This window comes from Gobio gobio (genome assembly GCF_949357685.1).
Source record: "Gobio gobio genome assembly, chromosome: 1".
Lineage (NCBI taxonomy): Eukaryota > Metazoa > Chordata > Actinopteri > Cypriniformes > Gobionidae > Gobio > Gobio gobio.
Window position 1 is genome coordinate 36,043,645 of NC_137097.1, and position 23,368 is coordinate 36,067,012.

The 23,368-nt window shown below is 42.7% G+C and overlaps 2 protein-coding genes across 2 annotated transcripts in view; one reads left to right on the plus strand and one right to left on the minus strand.

Moving 5' to 3' along the window:
- LOC307121520 (uncharacterized protein) overlaps positions 1-23,368 on the plus strand; it is a gene marked incomplete at its 5' end in the record, with an annotated part of 69,346 nt that overhangs the window by 18,400 nt on the left and 27,578 nt on the right. The gene's annotated exons all lie outside the window — the stretch shown is intronic.
- Positions 17,705-22,892, minus strand: LOC307136861 (uncharacterized protein). The gene is made up of 7 exons (XM_079834179.1): positions 22,212-22,892; positions 21,812-22,121; positions 21,238-21,657; positions 20,965-21,119; positions 20,410-20,462; positions 19,597-19,763; positions 17,705-18,233 (listed from the first exon to the last, which is right to left on the minus strand). The coding sequence occupies exons 1-5, from the start codon at positions 22,868-22,870 to the stop codon at positions 20,459-20,461; spliced, it is 1,548 nt and encodes a 515-aa protein (XP_079690305.1). The 5' UTR covers positions 22,871-22,892; the 3' UTR covers positions 17,705-18,233; positions 19,597-19,763; positions 20,410-20,458.

Consider the following 23,368-nt stretch of genomic DNA (forward strand, 5'->3'; position numbering starts at 1 on the left):
GGGAAATGGAGTCCGAATAAAGTAGTATTCAGGTGAGTGAGACCTCTGGTGGCCGATGGTGGAATCTTCACCGGTGTTTGTGACACTCTTGCAGCTGTGCTGCAGGAGCGCTCACTGCTGCGGCGGTCGCGGACTCTAAACACTGTGCGAGCCAGTCTCGAGAGTCGCGGTAGCATGGTCTCGTGTTGTAGCCTATCCACCAACGCAGCGCAGCGCAGCACATCTCATCATTTATTTTCATTAATGAATTTCTAAAATATAGAACGAAGGAGAAGCCTATTACAGGCCCGAAGCCCGGCCCGCATGTGAGGTATGACGTGAAAATTGGCTGAAATGCAGGGCTCAAGCCGCGACCGTTCCCCCTGTGTGCTTCAGCACCAAGGAGAGCGTCCTTCTAAAAGAGCTACACAGATAGAGCTTGCGTCTTTTTCAAGATGATATTCTATCTGTGTGTTTCTGGATGCGGTGGTTATCTGTCACCGAGGGATGGTCACCAGCGCTGTATCTCGTGTTTGGGCGTTCAGCACGCTGAGGCAGCACTGGTGGATGATTCATGTTCTCACTGCGGGAACGTGACCATCTCGGAGTTACGGTCGAGACTCCATCTCGCAAAGGGTGGAGTCCCCACGCCTCTGCCTAGATCTAATCCTCCAAAGAGGCTAACTTCTGGCAGTAGCGTGGGTGATTTGAGGGTGACGGTGAGCGCGCTTACCTGGGGCAACCTACCCCCGGGGAAACCTCACTCCTCCCGCACTTCGCAGCCAGTAGAGCTGCCGTTGTAACGTGGTGGGCCATTTATGAGGTGTGCACCATCCGTATCCTTCGGGGCTCCTCTCGAGGATCAGATGTCCTTCTGCTTCCAATGAGGCAGTTTCATTGCTTACAGACATGCTGCACAGTTGGTCTAACTCTGATTTAGTTATGGGGATTTAAACTGGGATTGGTTGTAACCCTGTTGAAATATATTCATTAGTATAAGATATACACGTTTGAATAAATCATTTCATAGTTTAATAAATACAATTTAAGGTAAAAAAAAAAAAAAAAGTTACGATTCCTTGACCAGCAATAAAGTTATGATTTTGCTCTATGAGAGAAAAACCTATTGGGTAATGTTCATGGTTTACTGAATACATCATTTAAAATGTTAATTATTTGTTGGGTAATAATGTATGTTAAAATGCTTTAAATATGCCTGTAAGAATAGGAAGAAAAAGTTACACAAATGTTTTGTGAATTTATTTTATTTCTGAAAGTTTGTGTATGAGCCAATCACAGCGGAGGTCAAGGTACACAGTACGGGATACTTTTTTTTATTTTTTTTATTTATTTTTTTTATTATACATTCAAAATTACAGAATTCAATAGCAACACAATTCCACACATTTACACATTTTTCAAGTATACAATGAAAGAACAATTGTTAAAATAAAAAAACAAAAAATAAAAACAAAATTAACAGGGCATCACAAACATGTTAAATTAATTTAGCAAATACACAGTTTTTTGGGCTTTTCGGTTTTTTGAAAACTTTATAGATTCTAAATAACCTTTAAAGACTGTTTGAAAATGAGTAAAATTGGGTTTCGAGTTATTCCATTTAGATTGATGAATGAAAAATTTTCCCATTATCAAAAACAAATCAACAATATATATCATTCTTTTGGAAAAGTCAAATTCATGCGAATGAAGTAAAACAGAGGACACATTTAAGACTAGGTTGCAATTCATTTTAGCACTTAGAAATTGTGACATCTCATACCAAAAGAAAGATGAACAGGCACATTCAAAAAATAAATGCACAATAGATTCTTTTTCACAATTACAAAATGAGCAATTGTAATCAATATCCAGACGAAAACGCTCTAATGTTTCTTTCACAGGATATATTCTATGAGCAATTTTAAATGACACTTCTTTGGTTTTATCTGTTACACAATACCGATTAAGAACACCCCAAAGATGTTCCCACTCAAATGAAGGAAACATTAACCCAAACATATTTACATGGAGGAGAAGAGATATTAACAAAAAGAGATCTAATCGATTGGTTACTGCATTTATCATTAATTAAATCAATTTTATCTAAAAACAAATGTTTAGAGACTTTACTCCCTACAGTGTTACACCAAGTACCCTGATTCCGTAATAGAGATAGAATTTTGGCAGAAATAGAATTCAGGACAATACAATATTCTTTAACAGAAATATGACACTTAAATTTAAGACATAGTTCACCAATACTCAAAAACTGACCATCCGAATTCAACAAGTGACCAACCAACAATATATCAGACTCAAACCAATGTCTAAAAAATAAGGATTTTCTTTGGTGTGTGATATACTTGTTATTCCATATAAAAAAGGAGTGAGGAGAGAAGTTGTGCTTAAAAGCCAAACACCACGTTAAAAGGACTTGCCTGTGAAAATACGATAATTTAAGAGGTATTTTGTTAATGTCAAAACTGCATCTAAGAAAAAAATGTATACCACCAAGTTGTTCAAACAAATGGTTAGGGAAAATATTCCACATAGAGCAATTATTTTTAATAAAAAAAATTAACCAATTTATTTTAAAAGTGCTATTCAAAGTCGTAAAATCCACAACATTTAAACCACCCTGGTCATGTGGAATGCATAATATATTTTTCTTTAAATAATGAGGTTTGTTTTTCCAAACAAAGTCAAAAATTAACTTGTCAAACTCTTTGGTAAATTACTTAGGTACAAATAGAGCTTGGGAGAGATATGCAGATCTTGACAAACCTTCAGATTTAGACAATAAGACACGACCATAAATGGACAAATCTCTCTGCAACCAAGAGTTAAATTTTCTTTTTGTACTGTTGAGAATTGGAAGAAAGTTAAGAGAATTACGATAGGATTCATCTTTACAAAGTTTTACGCCAAGATATGTGACTACCTTCTTAACAGGGATTCCATCAATTTCATCAGAGTTAACACTTTTAAGTGGAAATATCTCACATTTGCTAACATTAAGGTTGAGACCAGATACCTTAGAACAATTATTTATGGTACCAATCGCTTTGCTAACCTCTGCAGCATTTTTTGAAAAGAGTGTGGTGTCATCGGCCAGCTGACAAATTTTTAATTCATTCCCAAAAATGTTAATACCTTGAAAGAAATTCATATTTACATAGCAAGAAAGAACCTGTGTGACGAGCAGAAAAAGAAACGGAGAGATTGGACAACCCTGTCTAATGCCCCTAGAGAGAAAAAACCTACCAGAAGTCCCATTAATCATTTTAACAGAGCTGTTACATTCTGTGTACAGGCTTGTAATTGCCTTTCTAAAAAAGTATTCTAAAGTTGCGAACATGAATTTGTGCTCCACTGTATCAAAGGCTTTATTAAAGTCAATAAATAGTATTAGGTTGTCATCATCAAGAAGGTGACTGTAATCAATAAAATCAAGAATAAGACGAATATTGTTGCATATATGCCTCCCTTTCATGAAACCTGACTGAGACTTATCAATTAGGAAATCCAAACCTAATTTCAGCCTGCTGGCAAAAATAAGAGAAAACAGTTTGGCATCAGTGTTTAATAATGTTATAGGTCTCCACCCATCTAAAGATAGAGTATCCTTATTTGGCTTCGGGATTAAGGTAATTACACCCTGTCTAAGAGATGGAGGTAAAATGCCATTCTTTATAGATTCATTAAACATAGCTAAAATAAATGGGCAAAGGGCATCCCTGAAAGTTTTAAAGAATTCATTCGTGAGCCCATCATTACCAGGGGTTCCCTTTCGAGGGAACTTCACACTGCGTCCACTAGGGACAGCTTTGGGAACGCCCACAGCGTGATAGCGTCTGATGCACGTATGTCAACTCAGCCAATGGCGAGAGTGAGCGTCACGGGCGGGTGACGTCACGTCCAGGAAAGGATAAATATACATCCGGTCCGATCGCACTTCAGCTTTTCTGCCTCAGCTAAGCGATCTGTGTGAAAACTGTCTCTGTCTATTTATTGTTGTCCGTCAAAAGCACAATAAGTCTCAGTTTAAAAATGGCGAATGCATCAGTATTCAAACAGTGTACTCCTCCGTGTCCCCGTTTCCTTACGGGTGGAGATACACATGATTTGTGTGTGATGTGTTTGGGAGTGGAGCATGCTCTGTCAGCCTTCGAGGGGGCTGAGTGTGAGCATTGTGAGAAGCTGCCGCTTTGCATGCTCCGCTCCCACCTGTCACTCTTCGAGAAGGGTGATCAGGATCGCGTTCCCTCTGGTTCTGGACCCGCTGCTGCTGAGGCACAGCGGAGAAGGACATCATGGGGTTCGCAGATGGATCTCTCGGCGGGGTTTGAGACGAGCGCGAGCGCTCTTTCTCTGCCTTCACCCGGGAGATCTGTCGCTCAATCTCTGGTGTCGGAAGCCCGCGCTGCGGCTTCTTCCGCCCAGAGTGAGAGCCCGTCGCTTCAACACTCCAGCTCTGAGGAGGTGGATGTGTTGAGCGTCGGATTGGGGGAAGATGATTCGCCATCTCTTTCCCCCGCACACGAAGAGCTGGTGGAGGTGATTACTCGCGCTGTGGCGAAGTTAAATATTGATTGGCCAGCCGAGAAACAAGGCGCTCGTCCGAAAAGCAAATTAGACGAGCGCTTTTTGACGTCAAATGTGTCACCTTCACCACGGGGTCTTCCTTTCTTTCCTGATTTACACAGTGAGCTGTGTAGATCATGGAAGAAACCATATTCATCACGTCTTTTCAGCCCTCAAGTAAAAACATACAGTGATATAAGGGGGCTGAAAGAATATGGTTATGGGGCGATGCCTAAAGTGGATCAGACGCTTGCTAGTTATCTGTCCCCTACTTCAGCATCGTCCCTGAAGGCCCCCACGCTCCCCACTAAACCATTAAAAACAACATCAGGGCTAGTGGGGAAAGCGTACACGGCAGCAGGGCAGGCTGGTGCATGTTTGCATACAATGAGTATTTTGCAAGCGTACCAGGCTGAACTGCTGGGGGATTTGGATGGCGGCGAAACAGTGAGCCCTGAGGCAGTGCGCGAACTGCGTCGGGCCAAAGATTTATCTCTGAGAGCCACCAAGGAGACCGCTAGAGCTATTAGTCGGTCTATGGCAGCCTTGGTGGCGACAGAGAGACATCTGTGGCTCAATTTATCTGATATTAAGGATAAAGACAGGGCTTTTCTCCTTGATGCGCCAGTTGAACCCGCTGGTCTGTTCGGCGACGCTGTAAATGAAGTCGTCGACAGATTTCAGGAGAATAAAAAGCAAGCGGAGGCTTTTAAAAAATATCTCCCGCGCCGCCACCAACCCTCTGGGGCTGCTGGGCGTGAGCAGCCCCAGCCGTCTAGCTCTTCGTACAGGCAGCAGCAAAAAGAGAGTGTCGCATCTCGTGCTCCACCTCAGAGATACGGTGGGCCAGGTCGGCACTCTCAGCCGAAGCCTTCTAAGCCGAAGACCGACCTGAGGGTCATGCTTCAGGCGAAGAAGGCTTCAGGCCAAAAGAGGTCCTGACGCCAGCAGCGTCAGGTCTCCGAGGGCGCCCCCCTGCGGGGTGGATTGGTGTTCACCTCAGTATACGGTGCCCACTCCACTTCGTTGCCCTCAGGGGACCGTTCTGCCAACCCCGCCACCCTTGGTGCTTCGGGGCGCAGCGGTTTCCAGCGAGCTCGTGACTCGGCGTCCACAGGACAAGGTGTCACACTCGCAGCCTCCAAGGAGGTTAGAAACGCAGCCAGATCGGTTAGGTGCTGCCAGTATGCTTCAGGCCGCCGAGATGGTTGCAGTGGAAATATCAGAGACCAGCCTCGAGAGGCTTGTTCCCTTAGTAGATTTTCTGGCAGAATGGAAACGTCTACCAAATATATCGCTATGGGTCCTGCAGACGGTAGAAAAGGGGTACAGAATTCAGTTTGGGTTCCACCCACCTCGTTTCAACGGAGTGCTGGTAACATCAGTACGTCCCGAGCAGGCTCTGATAATGGAACAGGAAGTAGAAACCTTGTTAAAAAAGGAGGCTATAGAACAGGTCCCTGTACAGAACAGAGAGTCGGGTTTTTACAGCCGGTACTTCTTAGTTCCAAAAAAGGATGGAGGGTTGCGCCCCATATTAGATCTTCGTCGTCTGAATTGTACGGTCAGGAAACTAAAATTCAAGATGCTGACGCTAAGTCAGATTGTGACCCGCTCAGGCTGCAGGGCATACGCATTCTGAACTATATAGACAACTGGCTGATTCTGGCACAGTCGCAGGAGATGGCGGTTCGGCATCGAGATGTCGTCCTCGCGCATATTCAAAAGTTGGGGTTGAGGCTGAACGCGAAGAAGAGTGTGCTTTCTCCAGTACAGGGGCCACTTTTCTAGCCGTGGTTTGGGATTCCGTAGCAATGCGGGCAGTGCTTTCACCCACGCGCATTGCTGCGATTCTGTCAGCTATAAAGAGAGTCAAACTAGGCCAGTCATTCACTGTCAAGCAGTTTCAAAAGTTGCTGGGGTTATTGGCAGCGGCGTCCAACGTGATTCCTTTTGGCCTGCTGTACATGAGGCCCTTACAGTGGTGGCTCAGGACCAGAGGGTTTTCCCCGAAGGGGAACCCTTTTCGTATGATCAAGATCACGTGGCGGTGTCTCCGCGCCTTGGTCATATGGAAGAAAGCCTGGTTCCTGTCCCAGGGTCCGGTGCTGGGGGCACTATGTCGTCGAGTCACCCTGACGACAGATGCCTCTCTCACGGGCTGGGGAGCGGTAATGGAAGGCCGCTCAGCTCAGGGTCTGTGGGGGGGACCATCATCTTTCGTGGCACATCAATTGCCTGGAGATGATGGCAGTCTTCAATGCTTTGAAGTTCTTCCTCCCGGACCTGAGGGGCCATCATGTGTTGGTCCGTATGGACAACACATCGGTGGTTTCCTATGTAAATCGTCAGTAAATCGTCTCCTTGAGAGCAATCTTTATCCCGGGGGCCCAGAATATTGGAGCGGACATCCTGTCGAGACAGGGGCTGAGGCCAGGGGAATGGAGACTTCACCCCGAGGTGGTGAAGCTCATTTGGGAGATTTACGGCCAGGCGGAAGTGGATCTGTTTGCGTCTCAGAATATGACGCACTGTCCACTCTGGTTCTCGTTGACACATCCAGCTCCTCTGGGACTGGATGCCATGGTACAGACGTGGCCGAGGCGGCGTCTGTACGCATTTCCCCCAGTGGTTCTGCTCCAGGGAGTTCTGGAGAAAGTTCGCCGGGAGGGGATAAGTCTACTGCTAGTAGCTCCTTACTGGCCGAGCCGGATTTGGTTCTCGAACCTTGTAACACTGCTCGATGGCTCACCTTGGAAGATTCCGATAAGGAGGGATCTTCTATCTCAGGCGGAGGGCTCAATATTTCACCCCCGCCCAGAAATGTGGAACCTATGGGTTTGGCCGCTGAGGGGGCTGAGCTCATAGAGTCTGGTCTCTCTACCGAGGTAGTGGAGACCATTCTTAGCTCCAGAGCTCCATCCACGAGGAGACTATATGCCCTGAAGTGGAAGTTGTTCACTTCTTGGTGTCAAGAACGACATTTAGATCCAATCAAATGCCCTGTTGGTTCAGTGCTAGATTTTTTACAAGAGCGATTCTCTTCTGGGTTGACCCCTGCTACACTAAAGGTGTATGTTTCATCTATTTCTGCTTACCATGCCCATGTGGATGGTATTACTGTGGGGAGAGACCCGTTGGTAACTCGTTTCCTTCGTGGCACTAAGAGGCTGAGGCCTGCGGTGCGTACTAGAGTTCCTACTTGGGATTTGGCTATAGTGTTGGAAGGTTTATCTGCGGCTCCGTTCGAGCCACTTGACATCATCTCAGAAAAGTTTCTGACTCTGAAAACCATCTTCCTTCTTGCCATCTCTTCTATTAAGAGAGTAGGAGACCTTCAGGCCTTATCAATATCCCCTTCGTGCTTGGAGTTTGCACCAGGGATGGTTAAAGCTTTCCTTTACCCTAGATTAGGGTATGTTTCGAAGGTGTTAACCAATGTTCCACGGCCTATAGTGTTGCAGGCTCTCTGTCCTCCTCCATTTGTTAATCCAGACCAGGAAAGATTGAACCTTATATGTCCAGTGCGAGCACTGGATGCTTATGTCCTCAGAGCTGCCCTGTGGAGAAAAGCGGATCAATTGTTTGTTTGTTTTGGACCTCAGAACAGGGGTCTCCCTGCGTCCAAACATACAATGAGCAAGTGGATAGTCGAGGCTATCTCACTGGCTTATGGGTCTTCTGATCAGCAGTGTCCCTTAGCTGTCAAAGCCCACTCTACTAGGAGTATGGCGGCCTCTAAGGCCTTGGTATCGGGGGTTTCCCTCAAAGAAGTCTGCGATGCGGCCGGTTGGTCCTCGCCTCTTACGTTTGTGAGATACTATGATCTTGACCTGGAATGTGCTCCAGGTTCTTCAGTGCTCCTGTCTTGAATGTGCCACAGTTTCACACGACAGGCATTTGGTATTATGGCGTTTTGGTATTTCGTTCCCAAAGCTGTCCCTAGTGGACGCAGTGTGAAGTTCCCTCGAAAGGGAACGTCTCAGGTTATGACTATAACCATAGTTCCCTGAGAAGGGAACGAAACACTGCGTCCCTTTGCCATACTCCCTGCATCCCTGTGATCCCTTGCTTCGGCAGTTTAGCTGAAGTGCGATCGGACCGGATGTATATTTATCCTTTCCTGGACGTGACGTCACCCGCCCGTGACGCTCACTCTCGCCATTGGCTGAGTTGACATACGTGCATCAGACGCTATCACGCTGTGGGCGTTCCCAAAGCTGTCCCTAGTGGACGCAGTGTTTCGTTCCCTTCTCAGGGAAATGGAAGCTTTAGCATAAGTTCTGCTGGGAAGACTTAATTGTCATGTCACTTTAACTTTATCTATCCAATCACATTCTAATACTTGGGTATAAAAGATCGGTACTTACGCTCTTCTGAGTTCGCAGATGCTGACGCTCCAATTCTTTGCACGCGTCACTTGCCGACCAAAATGTCGAAAGACACGCAATTCGTTTGCGTCTACTCCGACTCCGACGATGATTTCGTCTCACCATCTCCTCCTGCTGCACGTCGCAGCTCTCGCATCCAGAGCCGTACCTCTCCATGGGCTCAGATATCATCCGATGATATAATTAAAGCTCTCGAGGAAGCCGGCATACCGGTTAGTCAAGGCCTCTCCAGAGAAGATTTACACCTTCTGGCCCAGAACACTTTCGGTATTCCACCAGTTTCTGGTTCTTCTAAAGCCTCAACTTCGGGAGTTCAAACTAAGCCAACAGGCAAGAAAAGATCAGCTAAATCATCTTCACCTCACCCAGCAAAAAGATCATCAATACCTGCTCAGCTACCATCTTCTCCACAAAGAACCGAACCTCCAGACACGAACGATCAGCTCATTTTTGCAGTCCAAAACCTCGCTCAAACAGTCAAAGGATTGGAATCCAAAATGTCGGCTTTTGAACACCTTTTTGCAAACCATAACCTCAGCTCAGGCCTGGCCACGGTCTCATCAGTGATTCCTCAGCTCCGTCCTTTCTCCTTCGGATCAAGCAACCCTTCGAACGAGCCTTCTACATCTTCTACTTTGCCTACTCCTCTACCCTCGATTCAGACACCTGTTCAAGACATTCATGCACCACCGGCTTCTCCAAACTTTGACCTCTCCACAGCAGCTCCTGCTCAAAATTTTGGTAGGCGTTTCGTTTCGCCAGCTGCTGTAACAGTGTCTCCTCACCTAAGAAACAACATCATCCAAGGTAAGGATGTTAATCTGGCTTCTTTACTACTTCCTTCACCCGCTGCCGACAGAAAGATGGTGGATTGTGGGGACGTGGCAGTTCTTCTTAAAACCTCTGATCCTCGCCTTCAACGCAATCTATCGTTTGGTGAATTTGTATTGCTTTCGGCATCTACAGAGACATTTTGTGCCAAAGATATCCTGAGAGAAGGGAAGAGTTAGATCTCTATCTGTCTATGATTGCGGATTTCAGCCAACGATACGGGGGCACGTTGTTCTATGAATACCACAAGTCACTTTCTGCTAAATCTGCTTCATTTATCGCACTCTTCAATTCAAGGATAGACTGGTCAGTTACAGACACGGAACTGCTCGTCCGTCATTTCGGCGGCCAAAAATTTTTGGCGTGCGCTATTTGCAGCGCTCACGGTCATTCGGCTGCATTTTGCCCCAAAGCATTCGCAAACAATGATCTGGCTGCTGTCCAGAGTGCTGAAAAAGTAAGACCCTCTTCAGACAGCAGAGGTCGCCATATCGCAAATTTCAATGGTTTTCCTATATGTTCTCGTTTCAACGAGTCTGTCTGCTCATATCCTAATTGTAAATTTCTCCACATTTGTAGTTCATGCAAGGATCCGCACCCGAAATCCGTCTGTCCACGCCGGTACAAACCGGAAACCAAAGGGAAAGCCCCAAATCAGAGGAAATTCTGAATAATCACCCATCTACTCCTATCAATATTTCAAATCTGTCAAATTACCTTCGTTCTCACCCTGATCCGGTTTTTGTGGATTATTTAATCACTGGCTTGTCTCAAGGGTTTCGGGTGGGAGTTCTTTCACACCTTTCTACCTCTTTCGTTGCAAAAAATTTGCAATCAGCCAGAAATTAACCCGACGTGGTTTCAGCACTACTGGAGAAAGAGGTTAATAAAGGATATGTTATTGGCCCTTTCGCTTCTCCTCCTTTTTCTCCCTTTCGGGTTAATTCCATCGGCATTGCAACACGTAAATATTCTGGCAGAAAACGCCTCATTTTCGATATGTCTTCTCCTCATTCCTCTAACATAGCAAGTGTTAATGAATGTATTCCTCTAACTCCTTTTTCTCTACACTATGCCTCGGTCGACAATGCCATCCAGTTAATTAAGTTAGCTGGCCAAGGTGCTTGGTTAGCTAAGGCTGACATTACAGACGCTTTCAAAACCATGCCAATCCACCCTTCAGACTGGCATCTTTTTGGAGTTAAATGGAATTCTAAGTTCTATTTTGCGGTAAGGCTCACATTCGGGTGTAGAAGTAGCCCCCATATATTCAACAGTTTCTCCGAAGCTCTGTGTTGGATCCTGCTGAATGTCTGTAAGCTTCCTTTTGTTCTGCATTTACTTGATGATTTTTTGTTGATTGATTTTCCTAATTCTCAATCTTCCATCCTCAACATACTTAAACAGGTCTTTAGTGACGTCGGCGTGCCTCTCTCTGCAGAAAAAACATTGGGTCCCTCTACTTCGCTCGAATTTCTAGGCATTTCTCTCGATACGGTAAAAATGCAAGCTTCTCTTCCTCACGAAAAGCTCTCAAGGATCAGATCCTTCCTGGAAAGTTTTTCCTCTTTACGTGTCGTTTTGAAACGTGATATGCTTTCCCTGCTCGGTCACCTAAATTTTGCCATGAGTATAATTCCGCAAGGCAGGGCTTTTATTTCTCGTTTGCTAACATTGGCTCATTCTACACAAGACCTAAGCGACTCGCTACAGTTAGACGAAGGATGTCTGTCTGATATAAAATTTTGGACTCAGTTGCTAAATGATTGGAACGGTATTTCTTTCTTTTATAATGATGCTTTTGAATCATCAGCAGACCTACATCTATTTACAGACGCCGCCCCGTCCATTGGATTCGGGGGTTTTTTCCAAGGTCAATGGTTCGCAGAGGAATGGCCAATAGCATTTCCCGCGTCTACTTCTGGCTCAGTTTCCTCCGCGCTCTACGAGCTTTATCCCATAGTTATAGCCAGTGTAATTTGGGGTCCAGAGTGGTCAAGGAAACGCATCATGATGTTCTGCGATAACGAAGCCGTCGTTGCCATCATTAATAAAGGCAGATCATCTTGCCCAACAATTATGCCTTTCGTGAGACGCCTTATCTGGCAATCAGTTATCTTTAATTTTATCATTAAAGCTGCTCATATACCCGGACACTCCAATGTCGTTGCTGATGCCCTATCTCGCTTTCGTTTTCAGACTTTCAGACGGCTTTGCCCTTCAGCCAGTATGGATCCCACACCTTGCCCTCCCCTATCAGCAGCGATGTTAAATTAGACGACTTGGTCAGATCAGCCAGACATTATATGTCTAAAGGAGTAGCTCCTTCTACCTATAAGGCTTACACTTCCTCTTGGTCTTCTTTTTTAATGTTTTGCTTTTCCTTTCAGATTCCTTTATTTCCCATTTTGATTACGACTGTCTGCTCCTTTCTTGTCTTTAATTTCGAAAAACGCAATCTTAAACCTTCTTCCATTCGGAGATTACTAGCAGGAATTCAATTTTACGCCAAATATTTTAATCCTGATTTTCCAAGTCTTTTTTCTGCTACTTCCATTCGGCTTTTGCTAAAAGGCATTAATAAATCCTCTAGTAATTCTCCAGATAAACGGTTGCCTTTTACGTTAACCTTATTGCAAAGATTAATTACTTCCATCCGTAACGGGCTGTTTTCCACATATACTAATATTTTACTCGAAGCTGTGTTTCTAACTGCTTTTTACGGGTTCATGCGTCCGGGGGAATTTACTTCAGCAACCAATCATTTCGATCCTGCCCATGGTCTTTCCTTCTCTGATTTACACTTTTCACCTAAATTCTTTACACTTTTTCTTAAACACTCTAAAAATGATTTGGAAGGTGCTGGAGTCACACTAACAATTTCTAAAATTGGCAACAATTTCTGTCCCTTCTCATCCATGCTCAAATTTCTTAAAGTTCGTCAGAGATCCTCAGATCATTCCCCTCTCTTTATCCTACCTAACGGAGCACCTCTCTCTAAAGCCTGGTTAGGAATCACCTAGTCTTTGTCCTCAAAAGTTGCAGCCTATCTCCCTCCCAGTATACCGGCCATTCCTTCAGGATTGGGGCAGCCACTACAGCAGCTGAACGTGGCATTTCTACAGCAGCCATCAAGATCCTGGGCAGATGGTCTTCTTCAGCATTCGAGTCTTATATAAGACCTGATTCAAAAATCATCCTCGAAGCTCAGCAAGCTCTCCAGTAATGGTTCAGGTAAAATCCCTATGCAACTACTGGTGGTGGTTAAAAAAAAAAATAAATAAAAAAAAAAATTTATGTGGTCTAACAGACCGTTTGGCCCTGCGGCCTCATCTCTGTGGTCTACCAGACCATGTGGCCCTGCGGCCTTGTCTCTGTGGTCTAGCAGACCGTGTGGCCCTGCGGCCTTGTCTTTGTGGCCCTGCGGCCTCGTCTCCGTGGTCTAGCAGACCGTGCGGCCCTGCGGCCTTGTCTCTGTGGCCTAGCAGTCCGCGCGGCCCTGCGGCCTTGTCTCTGTGGTCTAGCAGACCGTGTGGCCCGGCGGCCTTGTCTCTGTGGCCCTGCGGCCTTGTCTCTGTGGTCTAGCAGACCGTGTGGCCCTGCGGCCTTGTCTCTGTGGTCTAGCAGACCGTGTGGCCCTGCGGCCTTGTCTTTGTGGCCCTGCGGCCTTGAGTTTGCTCGTGTAGTACTCATCTACAAATTATATCATCAAGTTCTGTTTAATCACGGAGTGGATTTTTAGCCATCAACAGGTGGCGTTCCATGTTCACACTTAACATGTTAACTCTTTTTCTTCTTCTTGTAGGAACTCCAGGAAACAAGACCGGTGGGTCTATTTTATTTACCATTTTTGGGGGATAGGATAGGCTCCGTCCAGGTGGAAGCATTCTTCCACTTATTTTTGGGGGTCGGCTGCGCCCCTGCCTTCGTCTTCAGGCAGGATATGCAGAGTCCGGACCCTCAGATTGCGAGCTATGGACGGGGCCTATGCCAATGTACTTTATTGCTTGCTGGGTTGTTAATAAATGGATAATTGTTACAGTATTTATTCTCCCGAGTCTTTCTGGCAGAAATGGAAGCTTTAGCATAAGTTCTGCTGGGAAGACTTAATTGTCATGTCACTTTAACTTTATCTATCCAATCACATTCTAATACTTGGGTATAAAAGATCGGTACTTACGCTCTTCTGAGTTCGCAGATGCTGACGCTCCAATTCACCGCCATCCTCCCCACCACCTCCAAGTAAAAATCCTTCCCTACATCCACCCCACCACCACCAGGATGGTCCCTTCCATACCTCACGGGGGGGTCGGCTGCGCCCCTGCCTTCGTCTTCAGGCAGGATATGCAGAGTCCGGACCCTCAGATTGCGAGCTATGGACAATGTACTTTATTGCTTGCTGGGTTGTTAATAAATGGATAATTGTTACAGTATTTATTCTCCCGAGTCTTTCTGGCAGAACTATGGTTATAGTCATAACCTGAGACGATTTGTTGTCCTTGAGCTTCTTAATATTGTCAATAATTTCAGTAATACAAAGCTCTTTCTCACAAATGCTGCCAATTTCATCGTCAACAAAATTACTATTATCCAAATTGTCTAAAAAGGACTCCATTGAGGGATACTGAATTTCAGAGCTAGAATACAAATTTTGATAAAATTCTGCTATAAATTTTGAGATTGTAGGTAAATCATCTGTGACAGTGTTATTTTTGCGTAATTTATTAATTGATAATCTTTCACCATTTCTCTTTTCCAACGAATGAAAATATCTTGTGTTTTTTTCACCATGTTCAAGCCACTTCCTTCTGGAGCGTATGAAAGCACCTTTTGCCTTCTCCTCATAAAATGTATTTAAATCCCCTTGTAACTTTATGAGATTTTGAGTATCTTCTTCTGTTAAATCTGTTCTATCACACAGGGCACCAAACTCTTGAATGATGGCTTGCATTTTGGCCTGTTTATTTTTGGCGAACAATTTACTCATTTTGATTGCTAAACATCTTACTTTATATTTCATAATGTCCCAATGCAGCCCATATTGGTTAGTAATTAAACTCTGTTTATAGTATTTATTAATTATTTTTAAGACTTCCTGTTTAAAATCATAATTTAATAATAAAGAATTGTTTAAAATCCAGTATCCACTTCTGCTCATGTTCTTTCTGCTGTCATTAGTGGTAATGAAAATTTGAATAGATTTGTGGTCCGTAAAAACTGCAGGATCAATAGTAACATTGTCAATGAATGATGTCAACTCCTCTGATATTAACCATAAATCTATACGAGACTGCAAAGACAAATCGCTATTTTGCCATGTATACATGAGTTTTTGGGGTTTCATTTTTCGCCAGATATCAACAAGTCCTAAATTATTGCATAACCCAGGAATAATTTTGTTATTAACATCATCTTTTACTCCTTTTGAAGGCCATCTATCTAAGGTATTATCTGGGACGACATTAAAATCACCCCCAAGTATACATTTTGCATTCACGTATTTAGTAGATAGGTCTGAAATTCGTTCTTCTAATTCATGAAGTAAAAGCAAATTTGTAGATTTGCAATTAGTACCATAAATATTAGCAATAATATATTGTGTATTAGAGTCCTCTAATATGAGTATTAGCCACCTTCCATTATTATTACTTTCATTATGAAGAATTTTGCCCCTGAAACTTCCTTTGAGAATAGCGACTCCTGCTGATCTATTTGTACCATGACATAACCAAATGTCCTGACCCCATTGACTTTTCCAAAAATTATAATCATCCTTGGAACTATGCGTTTCTTCGAATAAATAAAAATCAGCCCTTTTATCTTTCAAAAACAAAAGCACAGCCTTTCTTTTATTTATATCGCGGATGCCCCTAACATTAAGAGAAACTAATGAAAAAGACAGGATTAGAGATAACTTGAACAACTGCTATAAACTCGTATACCAAGTAGAACAAACAATTCCCGGTCAACCCTTCTGTGTTAATGAACATGAACTTGAACTTATCAAAAAAATAAAACAATATATTTGTATATAAGTAGGTGGAGAGAGAGAGAGAGAGAGAGAGAGGTATGGATGAAGCGTTAGAGAAAAAATAACTGTCTATGGTAACGTTAGTTTTAATAGTTCAATCTTTTTTTTCTTTTCCATTAAAGGGTCACATCAACTGTTTCAAGGTTTCAGTTTTCATTTTTTTTCCTCTCTTCTGGATACTAAAACAGTGAATTCATCAGATCTCCATTTTATCACCTTTTGGTCAAATCTGGATCCCATCCACATACGCCTTCGCTCCAACAAAATACGCCGTTTTCCCAGCTTTTCTTGCGCGCTCCACTTCTGGCCACAGACTTTGTCTCGCTGCTCTGTCAGCGGGCGTCAAATCCTCCTTGAATTGCAACTTGCTAGTCTTCAAATATTCGCTGTTTTTTGCTGCTCTCCAGAGAATATCTTTCTCAGATCGTGAAATGAATCGAATGATCACAGGCCTCGCTTGCTGGTTATAACTATTAAGCCTGCCCAGTCGATGAGCCACATCCACTGTGCTTGTGTTGAAAGCTGGAACAACGGCACGACACACCTCCTTCACTCTGGCCTTGACGTCCTCTTTGCTATTCTCCGACAGCCCGTAGAGTCGTAAATTCCACCTCCTTCCATAACGTTCCGCGTCGGACAGTCTCTCTTCTAATTTAGCAATTTTCTGTTCATAAGCTTCATGTTTCTGTTTGAGAACGTCCATTTCAATGCGAAAGCCGCCCACTTCGTTGTATATGCAGTCCACTTTCTCCCGCAAATCTTCGACGAGCACAGCATTTTCGGAGACTTTTGATTCAATTCTGTCCGATCTCTCGTTAATTAAGTTAAACAAATCAATCAATGAAAACTCCTTTTTTTTCTTACTCGCGGGGCTACTAGAACCATCGATCTTGCTCTTCTCCGCCTTAGTAACCTGTGCGTAGGAATGTAACGTTACTTCACTTTGTTCACGCTTTTCTCCTTTCCCCGCCATGGCTAAGGTAAAGGCCAACTCAGTTCAGTTCAGTTAAAACTTCTTGATATACACGGCGTAAAAGTAGATAGAGTTCAACAATTAGACACAAAGTTCATCAAATATATTGTTTGTCGTCAGTTCATAATAAAAAATAATGTTAGAAGGGTAAAAACCGGAAAATGCAACTCCACTTAAAAAAGAGCGTCTTCACCTACCGCCATCTTGGCCCTCTACCCACAGTATACGGGAGACGAACGCAGGGGTTTTGCGCGAAAAGGAAAACACGGTAGCGGTGAATGCAATGCACGCACGAGATGAGTGACAGTGTTCAATGAGGACTCTTATACCAATCGTTAATGGTGATATTTCTGTCTGTGTGAGTGGTAAACTCATTACAGTAAGACAGATATAAGTTTAAGTTAGCCGCTGATTTAGTGGTTACGTTTTGCATGGACTTTGCTGACAAGCTAGCGGCCAGCGACCTCGATAAGTAAAGCCTGTGTGGAGACTGACGATGATCAAAGACCCTGACGGAGCCGGATAGCGTTATCGAGTTGTGGACTTTGCTGAGATCGTCTACCATGTGAATCTTCTCTTCCTGTCTTTTCTTCAATGCAAATCCTCTCGTCCTGTCTTCTGCTGCTGACGCCTTTGATCTTGTGCACGTGAGGTTACATTCACATTGAGTAAAGGTACCATTTTTTGTTTGGCCTCACTGTTAGACATTTATAAGAGATTTTACAGTAACTTACTGGCAACACTGTTGCCAGTAAGTTACTGTATTTGAGATTTACAGTACAATAACCGCATTTCAGTTTACAGTAACTACATGTTACATCTTGGTTAACAGTGCATTAATCCTAATCCTATTCAATCATTAATACTTTACATTAATTTATCCTACAGAAGTAATCCAAACAGACACAATTATTAGGAAATATAAAATTCTTTATTTAAAACATTGTAAGGGCTTTAACTTAAACATGTAAATGTGTGGAAAAAGTTCACTTTAAAACATCCTCGAATCAAATCTTATTTTCAGAAAATCATGTATAAAAGTAATCAGAGTGCATTCAATGTCACTTATTTTACATTTTATTTACATTTACATTTATGCATTTGGCAGACGCTTTCATCCACAGCGACTTGCATTGCATTCAAGATACACATTTTACATTTTGTCAGTTCTTGCTTTCCCTGGGAATTGAACCCATGACCTTGCTAGCACCCCACACTATTGTTTGAGCTACAATTTTAAAAACGCTGCAGAAGATAGTTGGTAGAATACTGTAACTTTGGTGCAAAATACACATATACATGAATAAAATATAAACATAAAGAGCAAATGAATTCTGAAAGTATACACAAGTTTCATGTCTGTACCGATCTGTGCCATCTTGCACATTTGATGATTTCAAACAGGAACCAGGATTCTGCTCCATTATGGCAAGAAGTCCCTCTAGATAAGAATGATATGAAGTTAGTCATACAATTTGAGTATACACAAACTTTTTACACTGTTGGAATTTAATACAAAATAATAATCCCATTACAATTCATCATAATGGTAAAATAGTATTTTATACATAGTTAACACTTTGAGGTACACCTAGCTAAACGTATGCTGTCTAGTTTAATCCAGTCCTGCAATGCCTTCATGAAGATGTGAAATGAAATGTTCAGTTTTTGTTTTAGCTGGTGATTCAATGCTATGAATATTTTGAAGAATGTACTTTGTAGTGATGCTGAACCTGATTGCATATTAGAGAGGTGTCTCTGTTATTTAGCTTAACAAAATTTATATAGAGTAAAAAACTAAAGAAAACTGTCAGTACATAATAGTAGCAGCACAAACTACATGCTACAAAAAAGTAATATTACTGAATCACCTCAACATGATTTCACAAACTATTTGATCAAAAAAAAAATTTAACCTTTTATTGCAGGATGGATACTGCATTAGCTTTAGTTAGGTATCCTCAAACTTAATGCTGCATTCACACGGGGCACCGGCATTAACGCTTCTCATTTACTTTGAATGGGTGACGTCATGCATTGCTGAACTGAATTGTGGGTTCCGTCGCGTCGCTTCACTCGCGTTGCAAGCGGCAGAAGTTGAAAGGTGTGTTCGACATCAGCTGTGGCCGGATGCAACCAATCGGCGAGAGTAGCCGCGTGCAGGCGGGGAGGAGCTGCAAACGGAGACGTGAAGTCGGACACTTTCTGCTTCCCGCAGTGACGCTCGCGCTGTGTTTGCATACTTTATCAGCTGAAGTGAAATAAATGCAATATTTGTCAATACACAGATGTTTCAGAGACATTATTGTCATGTAATACTTTATGCACTGCTTAACACAGCGTGTGTTTGTACAAGAATAAAGTTAACATACAAGCCTACACTATCAATGAAGTGGGGGTCTACATTTTTCATTAGTTTTATTTTGATAAACATGACAATGTAACATCGCGACTACACGAAAAGAGGTTTAACTGTTATAAAAAACAGATTTGTGCGCATTAGAGGAACTGAAGTTTTAGAATAAACACGAAACACATGTGTTCGCTGTCATGCGGAGAATCTGGCCAATCGTGGAACAGCTGTGTCATCATCAAAGTCTCTGCAATTGCTCTAGAGAAACTGCACCGGCTGTATTAGCGGCTGCTCTCGAATCGCTCTCGCGGTACTTTGATGCCATACGTCACTGTCACGTGGCGTCGGCGCTGTCTCAAGTCAGACAAAATTAATAACCGACATGACGCCCTGTGTGAATGACGCGTAAGTGTCTGTGTACATTACATATCATATTAAAAAAGTGTATCACCAAGTCCAAGTTTTTCCATTCAAACTCCATTAGGTGGCGAAGGAAGGATGACACTCTGTTGTTGATTACAGTTGTCTTCCTGTTCACAACTTCCCTGGTCTTCCGACTCACTCCAGTTTTGGTGGTGCATCTTGTTCCCTCCTCTGGGTTTTTCCTCACGGAAAAAACTTTAAGCAAGAGAAAATTAATTGAGAGAATAAAGATATTTTAGATTTCTTCACACTTAGTGCCTTTGCTTTAAATGTTTTTGGTAACACTTTAGAATAATGGTCCGTCATTAAACGGATAGTTCACTGTTAAAAAAGTTAATTCTGTAATTTACTCGCCCTCAAGTTGTTCTAAACCTTTTAAAGAATGTTTGTAACCAGACAATTTTGAGGCACCATTCACTTCCATAGTAGGAAAAAATTACTATAGAAGTGAATGGTGCCTCAATCTGTTAAGTTACAAACATTTTTCATCTTCTTTTGTGTTCAGAAATGGTTTGCACGTGAGCAACATTATTCTAAAGTTTTGCCATGTTTTTTTCATTGATTATATTTCATCTGCCAAAATCATCCAAAAACTGTCCAGGACTGCTTAAATTCCAGAAGATAAAATTATATCCTGTCAGTCCTTGACAAACACAGTTTTGGATTATTTTAGTATAATATAATTTATGAAAAAACATGGTACATGGCTAGTTACAGCTAAAAAGAAGTGGAAAACTAAATAATTTTGTGATTCAGTTAAACAGACCTGACTAAAACATACAAGAAAAACATTGAATTAACAGTAATATGTGGAGAAACAAAGAGGGGTAATGTTACTTACCGTTGTATGAGTTCCAGTGTCGCACAGCACAGGCAGGCTCCTGGTATTCTTATCTAAAGTGTAAAATAAATCATGTCAATCCAAATGTAAAATTTGAGAAGGTAACAAAAAAGACTTTCCAGTGACCAACGTTAACTACACCCTGACAGATATCTCATTAGCCAAGTTACTTGACTTAATGTTAATGTAAACTTTGCTTGTTAACGACGTTATTTCCGCAACTAGTGGCCAACGTTAATTTACTAACGTTAACTAACGTCGTCCTAATGTAAGCTTAATATGCTCGATAAACAAAATCTTAATTTTATATTTTTAAAAATAAAACGTTAGGTTTACCTCAGTTTTAGCACCAAAGCTGAAGCAAATGATAACCTAACGTTATGTAAAGTATATGTTTTCCGTGCCGTGAGCTCTCTCCTCGGGCAAAACTTACGACGCTGCACTGGTTCCTAATCTAATTCAATAAACTCATTTTTTTAAATAAAACTGTCATGTGTATGTTGTTGCTATGTTATTTATATTGTATGTACACAATGTGAAAGTTTCAATAAGTACCTGAAGTGCTGATAACTCTTGATCTGTGGTAGTCTACGGAAGTGGCGAGTCAGATGCTGCTGCCAGTCAAAAGTCTGGACTAAAACTTTGCCCTCTGCCGTTCCAACAAGCTGTGGGATATTGAGGTGACTCACAGGAGAGCTGTTTTCCACAACCTGATGAACAAAAAAAAAAGAAGAGGAAAAAAAAAAAAAAGATCTTCAGTTAAATGTTCCATTGAAGCAGAACAGAAAACAGCACTGAAGTCATTAAAGCAAAGTAAAGTTAAAGTACCTCAGCGATGTCTGCCAAAGTGTTGACTCTTGTCTTCATGTAGGCTTGCTTGATGAGTCCAAAGCCACAGTGTGAGGAAAACTTGGTGTGGCCAGCAATAAGGAAGTGGATTTCAATTTGATCGTGAAGCTTGTGTCCAACCCGCCAGGCAAGGTACCAGAGCATGAAGTTGTTCTTGTTCTGCCCACTGCAGTTGTCACAATGAAGGTCCACCTCTGTTTCTCCAACTCCAATGTTGCAGAAGAAATGATGCATGTAGCTGATGACTTCATTGCTTCCCTTAGTAGATGACATGCCTTCATCAATCAGGTAACTCACCCGTTTCTGCAGCCCTTCACAGGAAAAACCAAATAGGCCACATTTCCGTGGGGTCAGGAAGTACATTGGTCCTGGCTGAAGAGGGTTTGAGGGAAAGTGTAACTGTAGGAGACAGAGGGAACTTAGATTAGAATGAAATTTGTGTCTATTCATAACTGTCTAATAAAGATAAAAATTACTATATTGATGCTATTCTGCATTTGCGCTATTATCAGGCTGCTTATTAAAGTAAATGTAAATGTGTGTGAAATATTACCTGCTGAGCAAAATCAAAACTGTAATGCATCCTAATCTTCTTGCTTGCTGGTAGGGACGGTCCAAAACACAGGTTAGAGCCAGAGCGAATCTTTCTGCAGGCAGCAGTCATGTCGTTGTACACAGCCCTCTCTTTCTGCACAAGGGAAAGATGATCTTGTTGCTTCTTTACTGCTGCAGACTTTCTATCATCTGGGAGGTTTGCACTTCGTATCAGCTGCTCGTTATTGCTTTGGCACTGCCAGCAGAGATCTGTGCGCGGCCGGCAACTTTTGATGTGTGGGAGAAGTTGGTTCCACAGTGCTGTGGAGCTGGTTTTACAAAAGGTATGGGAAGGTCTAAACATGAGATTCTTGGGAATGAACACAAAACGACAAACTTTGATGTTTATGGAAACTCACCCCATAAGAAACAGAAAAGTATTCGTGCAGATCTCGTTGCCTCCAATGAAATAAGTCGTTCGGGCACACTTTCTCTTTGTCGGGGTTTTCTTTGTGGATGTAACCATCTCCGAAGTTTGCACTGTGCGTCTGTTTGCCTCTAAATGTCCAATAATTTGCATGTCCTGCCACTCTTTTTCCGCAGCTGAAGAATCCAGCCGTATGTTGTACATAATGTCTGGAGAAAGCTTCTGGCTACATGACTGTCTCCCTTGCAGAGAGTTCTCTTTTCTCCTCGTGTAGCATTTACAGTCAAAGTTACGGATTTTCTCCATTTCTCTGTCTTTATCCCCATCAAATGTTACTATAGATATAGCCTCTGATATCTTATGGTCCAACTCGTCTGACACCAGTCCGATACATTCTTCCTCGTCTTCGTCTTCATCTTCGCTCAGTTGTAGATTAGGAATATTATTCAGTCTTATTGTGCCGCTTTCGTCGTCACTCAGATCGTCTTCAGAATCAGTGAGCGCTTGTTCATAAGCATCCGGCTTGTCGAAGAAGAACTTCAAAACATTTTCGGTGTAACAGCCACGGTTCAGCTCGTCTGCGATAATCTTAGCTGCGTCCATCTTCATTGAATGTTGATCAGCTAACGTTAGAGCCGGCCAGCGCTGCATAAGTAGCCACGCTTCCCTTGGAGGACGTGGGCAGAAACAAAAGCCGGCTTATCCAGTATGGAAATACACACAGACAATGACACGCCCCTACAGCGTGCTAGAATATCCGAAAAAACAAGCCGATTTCAACCTCAAAATGTACGCTTTTAAATATACCAATACTGCTATCTCAAACACGGAGAGGCTTCTTCATGATCTCAACTAACAGATTCTGAAAAAATCACCAAGTTTTTCTCGGAATTCGTGCTGCCGACTTGTGTCCCTACTTGTCATACCTGGTCACAAATTCTTGAACTCAAACGGATACTTTGACAATTTTCAATCTGGATTCCGACCGCATCACAGCACAGAGACAGCGCTCATAAAGATAATAAATGATATTCGCCTCAATACAGATACAGGCAAAACATCAATTCTGGTACTACTCAACCTCAGTTCTGCATTCGACACTGTTGACCACAACATACTTCTTGACAGGCTAGAAAATTGGGTTGGGCT

Bases quoted from the DNA above. Each gene is read 5' to 3' on its own strand.
- LOC307136861 (XM_079834179.1), bottom strand. From the start codon at position 22,870: ATGCAGCGCTGGCCGGCTCTAACGTTAGCTGATCAACATTCAATGAAG. The intron at 22,122-22,211 runs GTGAGTTTCCAT...TTGTAAAACCAG, and splicing joins ACTTTTCTGTTTCTTATGGG to CTCCACAGCACTGTGGAACC. The intron at 21,658-21,811 runs GTAATATTTCAC...TGTCTCCTACAG, and splicing joins GTTTTGATTTTGCTCAGCAG to TTACACTTTCCCTCAAACCC.